The sequence below is a fragment of the Garra rufa genome, chromosome 20, assembly GCF_049309525.1.
Source record: "Garra rufa chromosome 20, GarRuf1.0, whole genome shotgun sequence".
NCBI lineage: Eukaryota > Metazoa > Chordata > Actinopteri > Cypriniformes > Cyprinidae > Garra > Garra rufa.
Window position 1 is genome coordinate 28,385,992 of NC_133380.1, and position 16,079 is coordinate 28,402,070.

General features: G+C 35.5%; 1 protein-coding gene across 1 annotated transcript in view; it reads right to left on the reverse strand.

Annotated features, from left to right (window-relative positions):
• Positions 1 to 5,805: 5,805 nt before the first annotated feature.
• The window catches only part of rargb (retinoic acid receptor, gamma b), a 63,487-nt gene continuing 53,213 nt past the window's right edge, over positions 5,806 to 16,079 (reverse strand). Inside the window, exons 3-9 of the mRNA XM_073825643.1 lie at positions 13,775 to 13,923; positions 12,785 to 12,926; positions 12,424 to 12,587; positions 11,584 to 11,760; positions 10,703 to 10,907; positions 10,327 to 10,485; positions 5,806 to 9,743 (exon numbers count right to left, since the gene is read on the reverse strand). Of these exons, the coding sequence (XP_073681744.1) occupies positions 9,418 to 9,743; positions 10,327 to 10,485; positions 10,703 to 10,907; positions 11,584 to 11,760; positions 12,424 to 12,587; positions 12,785 to 12,926; positions 13,775 to 13,923 (1,322 nt within the window). The 3' untranslated portion in view covers positions 5,806 to 9,417. The remainder of the gene's footprint in view (positions 9,744 to 10,326; positions 10,486 to 10,702; positions 10,908 to 11,583; positions 11,761 to 12,423; positions 12,588 to 12,784; positions 12,927 to 13,774; positions 13,924 to 16,079) is intronic.

The following is a 16,079-nucleotide window of genomic DNA, read 5'->3' on the forward strand; positions in this document are numbered from 1 at the left end:
TGAAGGAAACAGCTCTTCTTATCACCTGCAGAGTGCCATCCCAAAAGTAAAGTGTGCTGGCAGCATGGACTGGGAGACTGGTCAGGGTTGAGGGAAGGCTAAATGGTGCATTATAGTATAGAGATATATAGAGTGGTAAGTATAGAGATATCCTCAATAAAAACCTGTTCCACAGCGCTCAGGAACTCAGACTGGGCCGAAGGTTCACCTTCCAACATGAAAATGACAACACAGAAGTAGCTTAGGGACAACTTTGTGACTGTCCTAGAGTGGGCTGAACTCTATCCTATCTCTGGAGAGACCTTAAAATGGCCATCCACTGATGGTCCCCACCAACCTGACTAATCTTGAGAGAATTTGCAAAGAAGAAGGGCAGAAAATCCCCCAATCCAGGTGTGCAAAGCTTGTTGCATCATACCCAAAAAGACTTGAGGCTGTAATTGCAGTCAAAGGTGCTTAAACTAAGTACTGACTAAAGGATCTGAATACTTATGCAAATGTGATATTTCATTTTTTTTTTTATAATCTTTTTAATAAATGTATAGAAATTTCTCTAATTCTGTTTTCCCCTTGTCACTATACGGTATGGAGTGTAGATTAATGAGAGAGAGAAAAAAAGAATTTAAACAATTCTAGCATCAGGCTGCAACATAACAAAACTGAAAAAATTAAAGGTCTCATAACATTGCTCTGTGCCTCCCCAACAGTGATCTTGCTGATGTCCCCGTTTGGTGAACAAGAGGTAGAAAGGGAAAGAACCTGTGTGCAACTTGTTTACATCAGAGCATGATCATGTGCTCCTGATCAGTGTGAAATAACAAAACAGATTTCCAAGATGGCTTATTTTATAGCCAGCATGTAATCTAAAAGATGCTGTATGTGAGCGTAGTGGTAGGTTTTGGTGTTGCAATAGTGTAATGGGTTTGTATTAGTAGCTGTATTAGAGTTTCCCTTAAGAATAAGGTGATATACAGTAAACTTAGGTACATTTTCTAGATTTCCATTTATAGAAAAAAAGGCATTAATGCTATTATATTACATTATGATTCAGAATAATGGGTGTGGATTGCAATATTTTTGAGTAGTCAGAGGGGCAGCAATCTTAACCAAGGAGGTGATTTCATTTTTCTGTTCTTAGTTTGCAATGCTGTCGAAAAAAAAATAATAATAATAAATAAAACTAGTAAATAAAATAAATTCCATTTTCCTTTTTGTAATAAATCAGTTACGGTTTGAATTGGTAAAAAAAAAAAAAAAAAAAAAAAAGTTGTGGTTTGGTCATTTCCAACATGTATGCTCATTTTGTGTATTTAATTATAATGCAGTCTTGTACTTGGCATTAAAGTGACTTGACATATATATAGTCTGGTCTTTTTTTGTTCAAAATTTAGGCTCTAAATTGATTTATAACTGCTAAATGGTTTCAATAGACAAAAGAAAAAAAATCATGGAAAAATATGTAACCTTTACAATCAAAAAACATTTAAACTTCCTTCTCTACTGTGCTTTCACTCCTTTCTCTCTCATTATGAAATCAATTGTGGCACACGCCTTGTTTTACTGCCTTCTCTAAACCTTTAAGCAAGAAATAAAAAGCAGAGTGATGGCCCTTAATTAAAAACAGAGAAGGCGTGGGTGGACCCTCAATGGATTTAATTCTATTTAATACCTTTTTTTTTTTTTTTTTTTTTTTTTGCACCTCGGGCATCGGTCGTTTCACAGATGAGCAGGTTTATGCCAGTCTTATTCTTTTACTATTTTTCTAAGTTTCCAGGAATCTGCTGGTTAAACCTTCCAGCACTAATACAAGAAGACTAAAATTACTGATGTAAAATACATTCAGCAAATGTGAGACTTAATTTTGTTTCCAGAGGAAAGCATGAGAAAACTGTTGTAACAGCACATTAAAGTAATAGTTCATTTTAGCTATAAACAGTCACTTCTGGCCAACATATGAGTTCATAATCCATAATAACACTTCATCAAGTGAGAAAGTCCATACCCTGTTGTCCACCCACATCAAAGGCAAGGCAAGTTTAAATACTTCAAATAAATACTAAGTTTTAATACTTCAAAAACAATTCTAAATGTAACTGTTTACCCGTGTAAAGACCTGAGGACTGATGTGATATGCTCAGATTTTCTGGTTCTAACCTTCGTTCGTCTTTGGAACACATATTAAGATATTTTTTTGATGAAATCCAAGAGCTATCTGACCTTCCATAGACACCAAGGGTCCAACTATGTTCAAGGTTCAGAAAAGTACCAAGAACATTGACAAAATAGTCCATGTGACATCAGTGGTTCAACCGTAATTTTATGAAGCTACAAAAAAAATAAAAAAATAAATAAAAAACTTTATTCAACAATTATTCTCCTCCATGTCACCCTAGCGCTATTTTGGAGAGTACAACAACTATTTTATCCGTGTTCTTGGTACCTTTCTGGACTTTGAACTTGGTAGGACCCTTGCTGTCTATGGAGGGTCAGAGAGCTCTCAGATTTCAGCAAAATTATCTTTATTTATGTTCCAAAGACAAGCAAAGGTCTAACGGGTTTGGAACAACATAAGGGTGAGTAATTACTGAAAGTTTTTTTTTTTTTTTTAGGTGCTATTCCTTTAAAGATCAAGCGCAAAATTCAAGAAAAAAAATAGCCATGGATCAAGAAAATCACCTTTGTCCTCAGCATGTCCTTACTGTTTTACATTGCTATGTTACTGTAGCCTTATTTCTAGCATATCAAATATACATGAAGACAGAGGCACATAAAACAAGGGAATAAAATAGACCAGAACCCTACTAACATGCCCACTGCCGTTAAGTAACTATGGAAACAGCCCTTGTGGTGGTCAGGTAAATGAGGTTGTTAAAAGCTATAGCTTGTAAAAAAAAAAAATAATTAAATGCATGGACCTTATATTATCCTGTGAAGCACACTATCGATCTTGTTCAAAGAACCTTAATTATGGCAGTCATTTACAGTTGCAATCAAAATTATTCAACCCCCTTGACCTGCAAGACATTTTGCTGCAGAGAACAACATTTTGTGAAAACAATTCAACAAAGGCATGAGTAAACTATTAAAGAAAGTTTATTAATACACATTTGAGTAATTCTGAGAACGTAAGTTGATGAATAATGACAAAAAATCGAACTGGCTCTAAACATTCATGTTCAAAATTATTCAACCCCAGAAAGTAAATTTGGTGTGGAATCTTTTATTCTTTAAAACCACCAATAAACACTGCCTGGAAGTGTTTAGATGCTTCTGTCACCTTTCTGCTGCAATCTTGGGCCATTCCTCCCCTGAAAAAGCTTTCAGATCACTGATAATCTTTTGTTTTTACTTTGCCACTGCTTGCTTCAAATTCAACCATGTATTTTCAATGAGAATTAAATCTGGAAACTGAAAAGGCCACTTAAAAACATTCTATGACTGATCCCTGAACCAAGCGTAAGTAGATTTGAACATATACTTTGGGATGATTGTCCTGCAGGAAAGTCCATTGATTATTAGCTTCAGACATTGCACAAAAGGCATCACAATGTTTGACAAAATGGCCTTATACTTTCATAAATCAATGATATCCTTTGTATGGTTGTATGGTATGTTTTCCACTTCCTGCTACAGTAAAACAACCCCATAGCAGGACTGATCCACCTCCATGTTTGATGATGGAGCTGGTGTTCTTCTGCTTATAAGCTTGGTCATTTTTGCACGAGACATACTGCTACATCCATAAGCCCAAAAAGTTCCAGTTTGGACACATCACTCCATAAAACAATCGTCCAGAACTCCACAGGTCTATCCAAATGAATTTTGGCATGTTTAAGGCAGCCTTTTTGTTCTTCTTGGTCAAGAGTGGTATTCAGCAAGATACCTCAACATGAAGACTACACTTGTCTAGTGTTCTTCTTGTACACAGCATTGAAATATTTTTCCTCCTTTCGTTGGGTCATCTTGCAAGTCTTTGGCTGTACATTGCAAGTTTTTCTCAGTTGATCTGATCAAACATTTTATGATATTGTGCTTTTTTGTTCAACAGCCTCAAAGGTTTTCTGGTTCAACACACATTAATCTAAGGAATACGGCTGCCAGCTGTGTCTCTAGGAACTTGTAATGTTTTAGACATCTTCATGTAGTTTTAGACTTTCTAATATAGCAAACTATTTATTCTCTATAGATTTTGTGTGAGCTTTGTTGACTTTACCATATTTGCTACTCCCTATCAGCACATGTATGGACTAAGAGTATACTATGTGTAACACCCCAAGCTAATTCCATTTTGAATAAGTTTGTAAAGGCTTAAGACAATTTTTAAGACAATTTTGTTCCTGACCATAAAAATAACAGTCTTAAAACAGCAATGTTGAATAGGGGTTGAATAATTTTGACATAGCTGTGTTATTAAAAAATCCTATAACTCAAAAACATTAAATTATATATTGACATTATCACTTTTTAATATGCCAGAAAACTGTTGTAGATGCAATTTAGTCCTGGATCTTCAGAAAGAGCAAAAAACATTTGTAAAGTACTGCAGACTCTGGGGGAGTTGAATAATTTTGATTGCAACTGTATTTAGTTTTATTCTGTTTCTTTCTATTTATTGTGAAGAATGACCCTCCTAACCAAAAGCATATTTGGTGTGGTGCCAAGGAGTCTAAAACAAATGATGCACATCTTATGTGTTAAATTAGGTTATTTGTAACAGAAGCATTAAATAAGAGATGCATACAGACGTCCTACGCATTTGCTTTGAAATTTCAGTGCTGCATGGGCTTCCAGTATAATATCGTCCTGTAACAAATATTGGTACAGTAGTAGCAGACTCTTTCTGTGATATTTCTAGCAACTGCCTATCACAATCATAACATTATAAAAATAATATTATGTATATATAATTACCTAAAACTACATTTTTAGTAATGAGTTTCAGAAGCTTTTAATTCCTTTAGCATGAAAGTGGATTATAGCAGTATTTTTTTGTCCTGTTGTATTTTGTTCCTAATTTTCTCAGTTTCCATACACTGCGCTGCACTTGATGTGGCACTGGCCACTAAGACTGAACGTGGAAAGTGATCATACATAGTGTCCATTCTTTTCAAGATCTAGCTAAATTTGGTTTTATCTAACAAACATTTAGCAACTTGTTATTGAGCAGACTTCCCTTATTGAGTACAATTCCCTTGGACATTCTTGCAGTTTGGCGTCTTGCTAAAGCCCAGATGAGTAAAACTCACCTTATATCACTTGCCATCCTGTCTTTAGAGAACTGTAGAGCTAAGTAGGTTTTATTTGAAAACAGTTTGATTTGATAAATAAATAAATAATTAGGGGAAAAAATGTACTTAAGATTAAGAGGCAGTTCATATGATGAAATTGTTCATTCTAAGCAAGTCTTGTACAGCTAAGTCTCAGTTCCCTGTATGTATAACTAGATACTACTCTACTGTTTTAATAAAATAAAAAATAACAAAACAGTGCCCTTATCTGTGACAATTAAAGACTACTGAGTTCCTATCCTGTATGTTGTACCTTTTCTTTGCAGAAAGTTTTTGATTTGTATTTCATATTGTTTTATTTTTAGATTTTCTATTTAGATTATCTGAATAATTATGTTTTCTGCTTTTTAATGGATCTTTGATTGTGTGGTAAATTTAGCAAAAAAGGCAAAAAATGAGACAGCAGGATGAAACAAAATCTGGGTCTAAGAAACATTCCCAGTAAAGATAAAGATTGTATAAGGCACCTCAAAAAGTTGCCTTTCTTAACTTAGCAGGGAAGTATGACAGTAGAGAATTTGATGAGAAATTTCTTTATAAAATCAAAACATTTGAAAAACAAAGCTTTGCAAAATACAGAAAACATATATTTTTTTAAAAAGGTGGCCAGACATTATGTGGACATCATTTGAAGTCATTAATACCACTTTTATCTATGTCTTAAGGATTTTCATTTGCATGTACAGTAAGATTCTTGTAACAATTGCAAGTTGTGCAAGGCATTTGGGATATTTCTTGCAAGGCACATGACTGAGAGAAATGCTAAAAACAAGAAAATACAAAATTAGAATAGAGAGATGAAACATGGATGAAAATACAAACAAACATTAAATGCTATTATATTTTAAACATGGTGCCAAAAAACAGGGAATCTTTTTTTATAAGAAAGAACACCTAGGCTGCTTTTGTGAAACCATAGTTAAAGACGTAAGCAGAACACAAAGATCATTAACACAAACTATTTTGTAAAATAAAAAATGTGCATTAAAACACAAACTTGTTTCTGTATTCTCCTTAGCAGTTCTCACCCTTAAATGACCCACCATGTTTCCAATGTTTTGAAACCCAAAAGAGAGACAACGTCACAAATAAAATGACAAATTTAGCAACAAATAATGCAAATAAACATACAGGTCATATACACATATTCCAAACCACCTAAAAAAACATTCTTCATTAAGGAAAAAATTGACCTCTACTGCACTAAATGACAAAATACAAGCACAAAAGTTTAACACTACTTAAAAAAAGGAAAAAAGAAAAGGTTTCTGATATTAAATCCAATATCTCATGTTTAATTTACAAAACAGACATGACGTATATAAAAGAAAAACATTAATATCCTGTGGCCTTATTGAATTACACTTTGCCATGGACTGCTACATTATACATTTGTCAGAATTGAACTGATACGGAAGAGTTAATGCATTTCTAGGGAATTTTATCATACTTCCAGAGACATGGCTATGTTCCCTTGGTAATTAAAACAGCTTTATGTAAAAATGTACACCATAAGTGGGTGCATGTACATGCCTAAACTTAAACTGCAAATATGTCTTTGGTCTGAAAATGGGAGCATAAACTGGAGATCAACTAATTCTAAAGAGTACCACCGTTACTGCTGCAGGCCATATTTACCCTGTCACGTATCCGGATCAGTGCATTTACATGAAGCTGCTAGACTTTATGACCACTGCAGATTTATCCAGCACACTCTGTGGTAATCATGCATTCATTCCGTTCTACAAACTAGAAATCTATGGAAATTATCTTATTTTGTTGTCTAACAATATCTGAATATTGGCTGATCATTGCATTGGCAGAAAATAAAGACATACTTCTCTAAACATCAAGGATATCAATAGAGACAGACAGAGATTTATGGGAGGGGTCAAAAACCCAGATCATAACGTGCATCACTGACTACAGAAAATGTAACAAGATGAGGATAAATAAGCAATAAATAAAAGAGCGTGTATAGCCTATGATGCAAGTCTATATTTAAAAACATTTTAAGAGAACAACATTGCAAAAAAGTTGAAAAGTCTGAGATATCCTCTTAATGTATTCAAATAAAATAGCTTGCAGTGACACAAAAGTAGAAAGATGAAAGTAGAAAGAAGATATCTTTACAGTTTTAAGCAAATAGTATACAGTATACAAGTATGCATGCACGCAGCTTACAACCTTAAACCATATGGCTCTATCCCAAATATCTTACTGTGCTTCTTCTATATATGCAGCAATCAGAAGCTTATGAGTTGTTTTGGTAACACTGTTCTGTCATGTGAGGAGGTATAACGTTGTTATCAGTGGCGTGCACAGTCCTCAGCATGGGCGGAAGGACAAAAGGATACTGAAAATTATAAATTAAAATACTAATTATCTTGTTAATAATCAAAAACACCCTACTCTATGATTTTTCTAACCTTACAGAAAACTGTTAACAGAGTAATATCATGTTACTGGACATGTGCAATGGTAATACCATGGTATTCTTTGACGTTTTGAGGTACATTTGGATTAACATGTAAATACCATTGTATATGAATGTGATAATCATTCAGTGGCATAGCATTACATTTAATACCATTGTATTACCATGATAACACTAAAGGTTTTGGTGTGTGTTTCACTCACTGTTGGTTATACTCTGACCTATATTCCTATGAAAAAAATTGTTATTTTACTGTATTCTGTTACTATTATTGGTACAATGATGGTATCCGATAGTAATACAATGCAATTGAATGATTCTCATATTCATATGGAATATGAATATATGGTTCTCCAACACACTATTGCTATTGCTATTATAGTACCATAGTACATTACATCTGTAGAAAATGTATAGTAGAGTTGAAAATTGGCGTATTAGTTATAGTTTAGTTTGGTTCAAATTTATTATTACTATTATTATTATTATTATCTGCTGGAGCTCTTATATTATATAGCATCATAATTTTAATATTTTTCTTCACCTACCTACAAAGAAGTTAATGTATTATTATGAGACTGAAATTAACAGCTTGTGCACGCCACTGCTCATATTTGCTGAGATGTTCGGCTCATATTTGACACTCTAGAGTTCTTTCATTGTATAACATATCAGTGTATTATTGCTTTTAATACCTAATCATGCAACTGTTCTAGATCCCAGAGTAAAATGTTACATTTCAGTTGTTTTTTTTTTTTTGCTTAATGATATAGCATAGCTGAAGATAAAATATATATGAATAGTGCACGCATGTTCTGATCTATGAAAATTGTAGATCACCTTTGGTCCTTGATTTGCCCTGAGTAAAAGGTTTGATTTGTAATAATGTTTTTTTTTTTTTCAATCTAAAATTATACGTAATAATCTTCTAATGCCCCAAACCCTAAAATTTGTGTAAGTGTCAAATTCAGATGTAGAGTAGTATGGCTGTAGGGCTGTGGATTTAGTTTGTTTTGTAAAAAAAGGCATGTCATCAATAACACATATAAAAAAAAAAAACACAGAAAAAGCATAGAGTTGCTGAAAATATACAAAATGAAATATAACTGAGACAATGCAACATCAAAAGTACAAAGTTACATTATGCAGTAAAAGTATGTCTAGAAAAAGTTTTTTTTTAGTTGAATTGGTCATGTATGTGGTTGTTGTTTATTTTCTCATTGATCAATTCTGATTTTGTATCCATATACAGTCATAAAAAATGTTTCCCTTACAGAACAAGGCTTTGGGATCCATTTTCAAATATTTGGCATCTCCAAATGAAGTACAAATATGCATACAAAAAGTAACTTCCAGATATGGCCCAGTGGCTTATCTCTTGTCTAGCACTCTTTTTCATTTTTTTTTTTTTTTAGTTAGAGAAACACTGCCTGAAGTAACAGTGTTGGCATGTTCTTGACAATTTCTCAGTTTTTATTATTTATTTTTACTGACTTTGGATAGTTGAGGGAAAGTAGATGTGCAAAGTTGCATGTTTTTGTCAAATGAGGATTATGGGAAAAGTAACTATATTGTTTGTTTGACTGAATGATGATAAATATGTTTGTATCAACTGATCAGGTGTCTGAAATACAATGTTGGCCACTGTTGTCTGTATGTATCAGACCCGCATACATACAAGTCTTCCAGCGGTCACTGTGCTCTTCCAGTTGCACTCTTTCTAGCTCCGCCCATATCCACTTGCAGGAGTCCCCATTCATCATCCTCACTGTCCCCTGCTCTGTCCTTTCCCTCCTCCGCACACTCATCCTCCTCGTCTTCTTCATCCTCCAGAGCAGATTCCTCATCCCTCTCGCGTTTGATGGCCTGGATGGCAGGAGGCGGAAGGGGTGCGGAAGCACCAGTGTCTTTAGAATCAGAGTTCTCCTCAAAGGCCTCAGGATTCTCCAGCATCTCTCTGATCAGAGGAGGCATTGGGCCTGGGATCTCCATCTTTAGAGTGATGGCTCGCTCTGCTCCTAAACACACAAATATTATCATCTTTATATTTTGTGGTTTTAATCTCTTCTTTTTTACATATTTATCAATAGTGTGTGGTAGAGGTCTTCTCGGTTCTAAAATCAGTACCTGACCCAAATTTGTCAGTTCTTGGACATGCAATCATGGAAAGTGGCATATAAAAAGAAACCCAGGTTGTCAGTCCCAACCTTTTTTTTAAGTTTTGGACCCAAACCTGCTTGGTTGAAGACCTCTAGCATATAGTAGAGCAGGGATGCCCAACCCTGTTCCCAGAGATCTACCTTCCTGCAGAGTTCAGCTCCAACCCTGATCAAACACAACTAAACCAACTAATTAGGACCTGAAGGAGCACTTGATAATAACAGACAGGTGTGTTTGATCAGGGTTGGAACTGAACTCTGCAGGAAGGTAGATCTCCAGGAACAGGGTTGGACACCCCATAATAGAGTTTGCATCGAGTAGTGGTTACCACAAGATGGTGCTGTCGGCAGCTATTGACAAAATGCGCTTTAAACATATTACAGTGTAAAGTTTCCAGACATTCTTCATATTGTGTACCATACAGACATAAACAACGCATACCTTTAGTGCTGATGCCTCGGAGGTCAGTGACCTTCATTAACATTCGTGGGAACATGTGAGGTTTGTTGGGGCGTCGTCGGCGAGCGTAGATCTTCAGTGCCTCTAGTAGAGGTTCCTGTAGCTGGTCCACCCGATGAGGTTCCTCCAGGTCCATGCGATCTAATCATTCATCCAGTCACAGAAAGGCATAACAAGTCAAATCGGACAATGTTTATAAAAGAAGCAGGACAACCAGAGCAGGTATTAACATCAAAGTAGAACTCAAAAGATTTTACTATAACAGCTATTTATTGTTAAGTCATAGTTTCCCCATGTAATTGAGTTTCTATCTATAAGGAGTTGAAGAAGTAAATAACACACTGAGAGACAGCAGTACCTCCACAGATGAGGCAGATGGCGCTAAGGAGCCCTGTCTCTGTGTCATCCATCTCCAGAGGCAGGAGCTGCCCGGCAAAAGCAAACACCAGGTCTGTGAGTGGGCCGAAACCAGCGTTGTGCATCTGTGTTCTGTTGAGGGTCAGTCCATCTGAGAAGGTCATAGTGTCCTGTTCTGGAGTGTAGCGAGTACAAATCCGCAACATCTGCAGGAAACAATGCATTATATGTATATATCTTTTTTTTTTTCCAAAATCCCACATCATGTGCACTGAATTCACACTGCACAAATCGACACAGACCACAGCTGACAGCAAGTGCCAACCAATGGCAACAGGGGTAACCGATAATCTGACAAAACCCGATGAACGTGTCTGTTGCTATTCGTCCATGACTGTCCATGCAGCATGAAGCGGCTTTAAAAGCGATAGTTCGTCCAAAACTGAAAATTCTATTATCATTTACTTCCTCCACTTGTTCAAAAACTGTTGCTCTCTTCTGCTAAACACACACACAAAAAAAAGATATTTTGAAGAATGTTATGGAAGTCAGTGGCTACCATCAACTATGTGTGGTTTGGTAAACCACATTCTTCAAAATATATTATTTTGTGTTCAGCAGAAGAAAGAAACTCATACAGGTTTAGAACAAATGGAGATAGATTGTCAGATTTTTTTTGGTGAAATATCCCTTCAAGTTGCATCTATTGTAGTGAAATTTAAACCATGTGTTCTACCCACTTCCCCTGTGTTACATCTTGTTTTTCAATGCAAGAATGAATTTTGCTTGAACTGCCCCAAAAACATCAAACTGAACAACAAAACATCTTTGTTGTTTATTTTAGGTTGTGGATAATATGTATATAGTTTCTGTTGTATTTACCAGTATATCAAGGCAGGCAGATTTCAGTAAGGTGATCTGGTCTGCAATAGTGAGTGAAGTAAAACCTGGCAGACGTTTGGCAAATTCCACAATCTTTATAATGCACTTTGTGGAGAGCTCACTAAACTTATCCCAAAGTCCAAGATCCAGCTGAACTCTGTGATCTGCACTGGAATTCTGAAAAAGAGGTAAGTAACATGTGAAAATGTGTTTGTATATATATTTATTTGTACAGCAGCAGTACAGGTTAGCAAGTTTAATACGCAATATGCAGTAGATGGACAGAGGTTTCGGTGTTAATAATTACATGTTTTGAATAGTTGAAAAATGTAACTATTATTAATACACAGTGCACATATCTGTAATGCAATTCTGACTTAATAATGATATTTACAATGCAATTGTGACTAATGAAAATCCCAGGCACATAAATTCATAATTCACAATTGTAATTCATTTTTTTTAATTAGATTTTACTTTGAACTATTTATTTAAAGATCTGTCCAGTTGCAATTACGTCTAGTCGTACTAGCATACAGATATTATAATCTCAGTAAAAAAATAATATTTTTGAACATTTTCATTACCCCTCTGTTGCTATGATTATATTTTCATTTGGCACTGTGTGAAGCTTAAAGCACTCAAAAAGCATTTATAGCAGTGGATGCCCATATTTCATATTTCATATAGACAGACAGAAAGACAGTATGTTTTATCTGTATGTCTGTCTTTCTGGTTGCATGATCTTGGCCCACACATTCTTGCTCATGTTGGCATGTATTTAGCTGACTGAAGAAAGGAAGATATGAATATTAATTTGTGTGAGAGCTCAGAACTCACAGTTGTGTATTTTCCCAGCTGGCAGAGCGAAGGAAAGGTTTCCCTGTGTGCTTTGCTGACTTTATTAACCAGTTCTTCCAGTTCTCCACTCAGCTCGTAGCTTTCTGGAAGAACCACCTCCTCTTTTATGTCCTTCTTTTTCTTATTCCTGTCATTCCGGACCGCTAAAAGATAAAGAACAACTCAAAATGAAGCCATGCAGCATACATGAAAAAAGCATGCTACTCATGCTACATGCAACTGACAGAGTATAGTTAGACAATAAAGTAGAAAATTATTATTTTCATTTTGTTTTAAGACTTTTAAGACACTCTAAAATACAGCTTGTATTAACTGGTGATATAACTGATCTGATTTTTACCTTCCTTAGACATGCCAACCTCAAAGCATTTCTGCAGCCGGCAGTACTGACAGCGGTTCCGTGTCACCTTATTGATCTGACAGTTTTTGTCTCTGTGGCAGGTGTACACCATGTTCTTCTGGATACTGCGACGGAAAAACCCCTGACATGGAGATAAGTGAGAGAGAAACACAAAAATACAGACAAAAAAAGGTAAGTTTTTTTTTTTTTTTTGTATAATAGAAAACAGATTTTATTAGTGATGAGTGATCAGCAGAGGGCACTAAAGAGTATGTTTGAATGAAAACAAAAGTCTTGATCTTGGCAGTAACACTAGGTGGCAGCACTCAAATCATCACATTTGCTTATTTGTATGCATGTGCTGTGTTATAATGTAATTACATGTAATAGAAGTGACTTCTTTGTTTTGGTCTTCAGAGTAGGTTGTATTTGCTACAAATAAGGGGTATAAACATGAATACACATGATCAAGATGCATTCTCAAGTTTTGATTTGTTTATGTGTGTACTGTGCACTGATAAAAGTGAAGCAACCATGTAATGTATTTAAAGTGCATTTTACATTGGCGGTTTTTAAATGTGTCTAAAAAATTATACTTTAATATTATAGCTAATTTAGCACTTTAGTTTAGGGAACAATTCTCACTATTAACTAGCTGCTTATTAGCATTAACATATTGGCTGTTTCTACATCCCTAATCCTACCCAAAACCTAAACTTAACAACTACCTTACTAACTATTAATAAGAAGCAAATTAGGAGTTTATTTAAGTATTGTTTTATTATAATAAATAATTGTATTATTTATTAGTCTCTTTGCTTGTTTGTGTTTATGTCTATCTCTCTTTTTTTTTTCTTTTTTTTTTTATTAATAGTAAATCCAAGTGTAAGGTTTTTAAGTTCTGAACCAAACCGTAAATATAATTTAAAGAAAAAAACTAATTGATGTGGTTGAAACAAGAGTTGGTCAAAAGTATATGTGGTTGCATACCTTGCAGCCCTCACAAGAGCTGACTCCATAATGGTAGCCAGAAGATTTGTCCTGGCACACAAAGCAGGGTTTATAGACACGAGGAGGAGGGGGTGGAGAAGGAGAACTGGGAACCATCTCTTCTGAGCTTGTGCTCTGGGTCTCCACCGCTGCAGAAATCAGGAAGAAAAAGAGCAGACAATTAGCAGTGATTACTAAAGTAAGAATCTGGTTGGCTTTTTCAAACCCTCTATCCCCACAGAGAAGTTCTGCACTGGAAAAAAAAACATATCTCTTCAAAAAATATATCTTTCTATTTATACTGTTGGTATATTAAAAATCTATTTATACTTTAAACAATAAAGCCACTTTCACTCACTTTTTCCCTGAGTAATTGTTTAGAATAACCATGTGCCTTGGCAAAGTTGTGAGTTTAGGATACATTTTTCATTATCGAACAGCGCTGCATAATCAAAAATCATGACTGAATTGGAATGGGTTGCCATTTTAAAGAATATTAAAATGATAAAAATGAAACAGAGGAAAACTAGATGGAGGATGACTGAAGTTGTCAAAATCATTGAGAAGCATCTGCCCAGGGGTCTGAGCTTGAAGATAAATATTATGTGAGCACACTGAGGGGCAAAGGTGTTGAAAGAGAAGAGAGATGGAAAAAATGAATTCCAGAACAGATGTTTGAATTGATAATATGCTTTGACTGGCACCTCAGCATGTGTTCTACTTGCTGTCATGCACCCAAATGGTACCACAGATTCGTACGTCAGATTCATAAACGTCTTGGACACCAGCCATACAGACGGAGACATACTGTATAATCTAACATGGTTTGCCCAATTTAAACACCAGCGTGTGAATCCAGTGTTATATATTTTGCGTAAGCCCACACTGTCACTCGGTTCAACTTTCACCTCTAGACACCCTCTCCCCCCTCATGCTCTTGTTTCCTGGACCCTAAATTCCTCAGGCCTGGATGACTGGCTTTTTACTAGAGGTCCAGTCTCAAGATCGCCCGTAAAGCCCGTCTGTGGTCTGACCGAGGCCTGAGGCCTGCCTGACCGGCACTTTATTGGCAGTGAGTCACCTTGGCCAGCCATTCACACCAGCAGCAGCTGTCCCCTCACTCTCCACTTGTAAAAAATGAGAGAAAAACAGCTAAAACAGGGTCTTCAGAACTCCAGATTTTACGGCCCACAAAGGCCTTCACCCCCTCCTCCTACTGAATGGAGCGGATCCCCCAAATGTGCCTCTCATTCTCTCTTTCTTCTCCTCCCTCTGTCCTCCGCTCTCCCTCCACGGGCACCGTTTAACAAGAGCAAAATGAGAGAAGGTATAGATGAGAAATCTCATAAAGAAACAGAGGGGTTTGGGGGAGGGGGGCCGGGAGAGGCAGATGAAGAATGTGTGAGAGAGGGTGAATTTCACTTTGACCTTGGCTTTGACAGCAGCTTTGGCTTCTTGAGACTTGAACGTGAACCGAGAGTCACATAAATACTGCCAATGATCTAATCACAACCTGAGATAAAATTCGCAATATTGATGAAGTGACATTTGGCAAACTATGAAAGGACGTTTCGTTTCCAAACTCTACAGAAATCTGTGGTAGAGACTTTTGAAAGTCACAACCCAACTTTTGCTAATAGCAGACATTCAGACTACAGAATACATGGACCTTAGTCTGGTAGACACCATATTTCATTTGAGTGAAATGAAAACAAAACTGTGAGGGAGAATTACAATACATTCAATAGACATAATATAATTTACATTCATATATGCTGTATACACACACTACCATTCAAACGTTAGGGCTCAGTACAAAAGAAAGTAAAACTTTTCAGTATTCAGCTGCATGTATTAAACTGATCAAAATAACATTAACTGAAAATTCAGCTTTTCATAACTTACATTTTAATATATATATATACAATTTTGCTGTTTTTACTGTATTTTTTATCAATGAAAAATGCAGACTTGGTAAGCTTTAGAGATAAAAACTGACCCCAAATGTTTAATTTACAATTTTTCACAATATTTTGTGAAAAGACACTTATTCTGTTTCTGTTTAATAAATAAGTCCAGAAAATGACTATAAATTCTAATGAAAATAAATAAAAACCAGTACCACAGTAACAACAGTAAAATAAGTAAGGACTTATTTAATTGTTGCAGTCTATTGTGTAACTTGTATTATAGAACATATTTTCTTATAATTTAAGTGGGTGTTCACATAGGACATCCTTTAGTGTACAGACAGAATGGATAAGAAGGTGGGGTTACAAAACACATTTTTACAAGTTGAACTAAT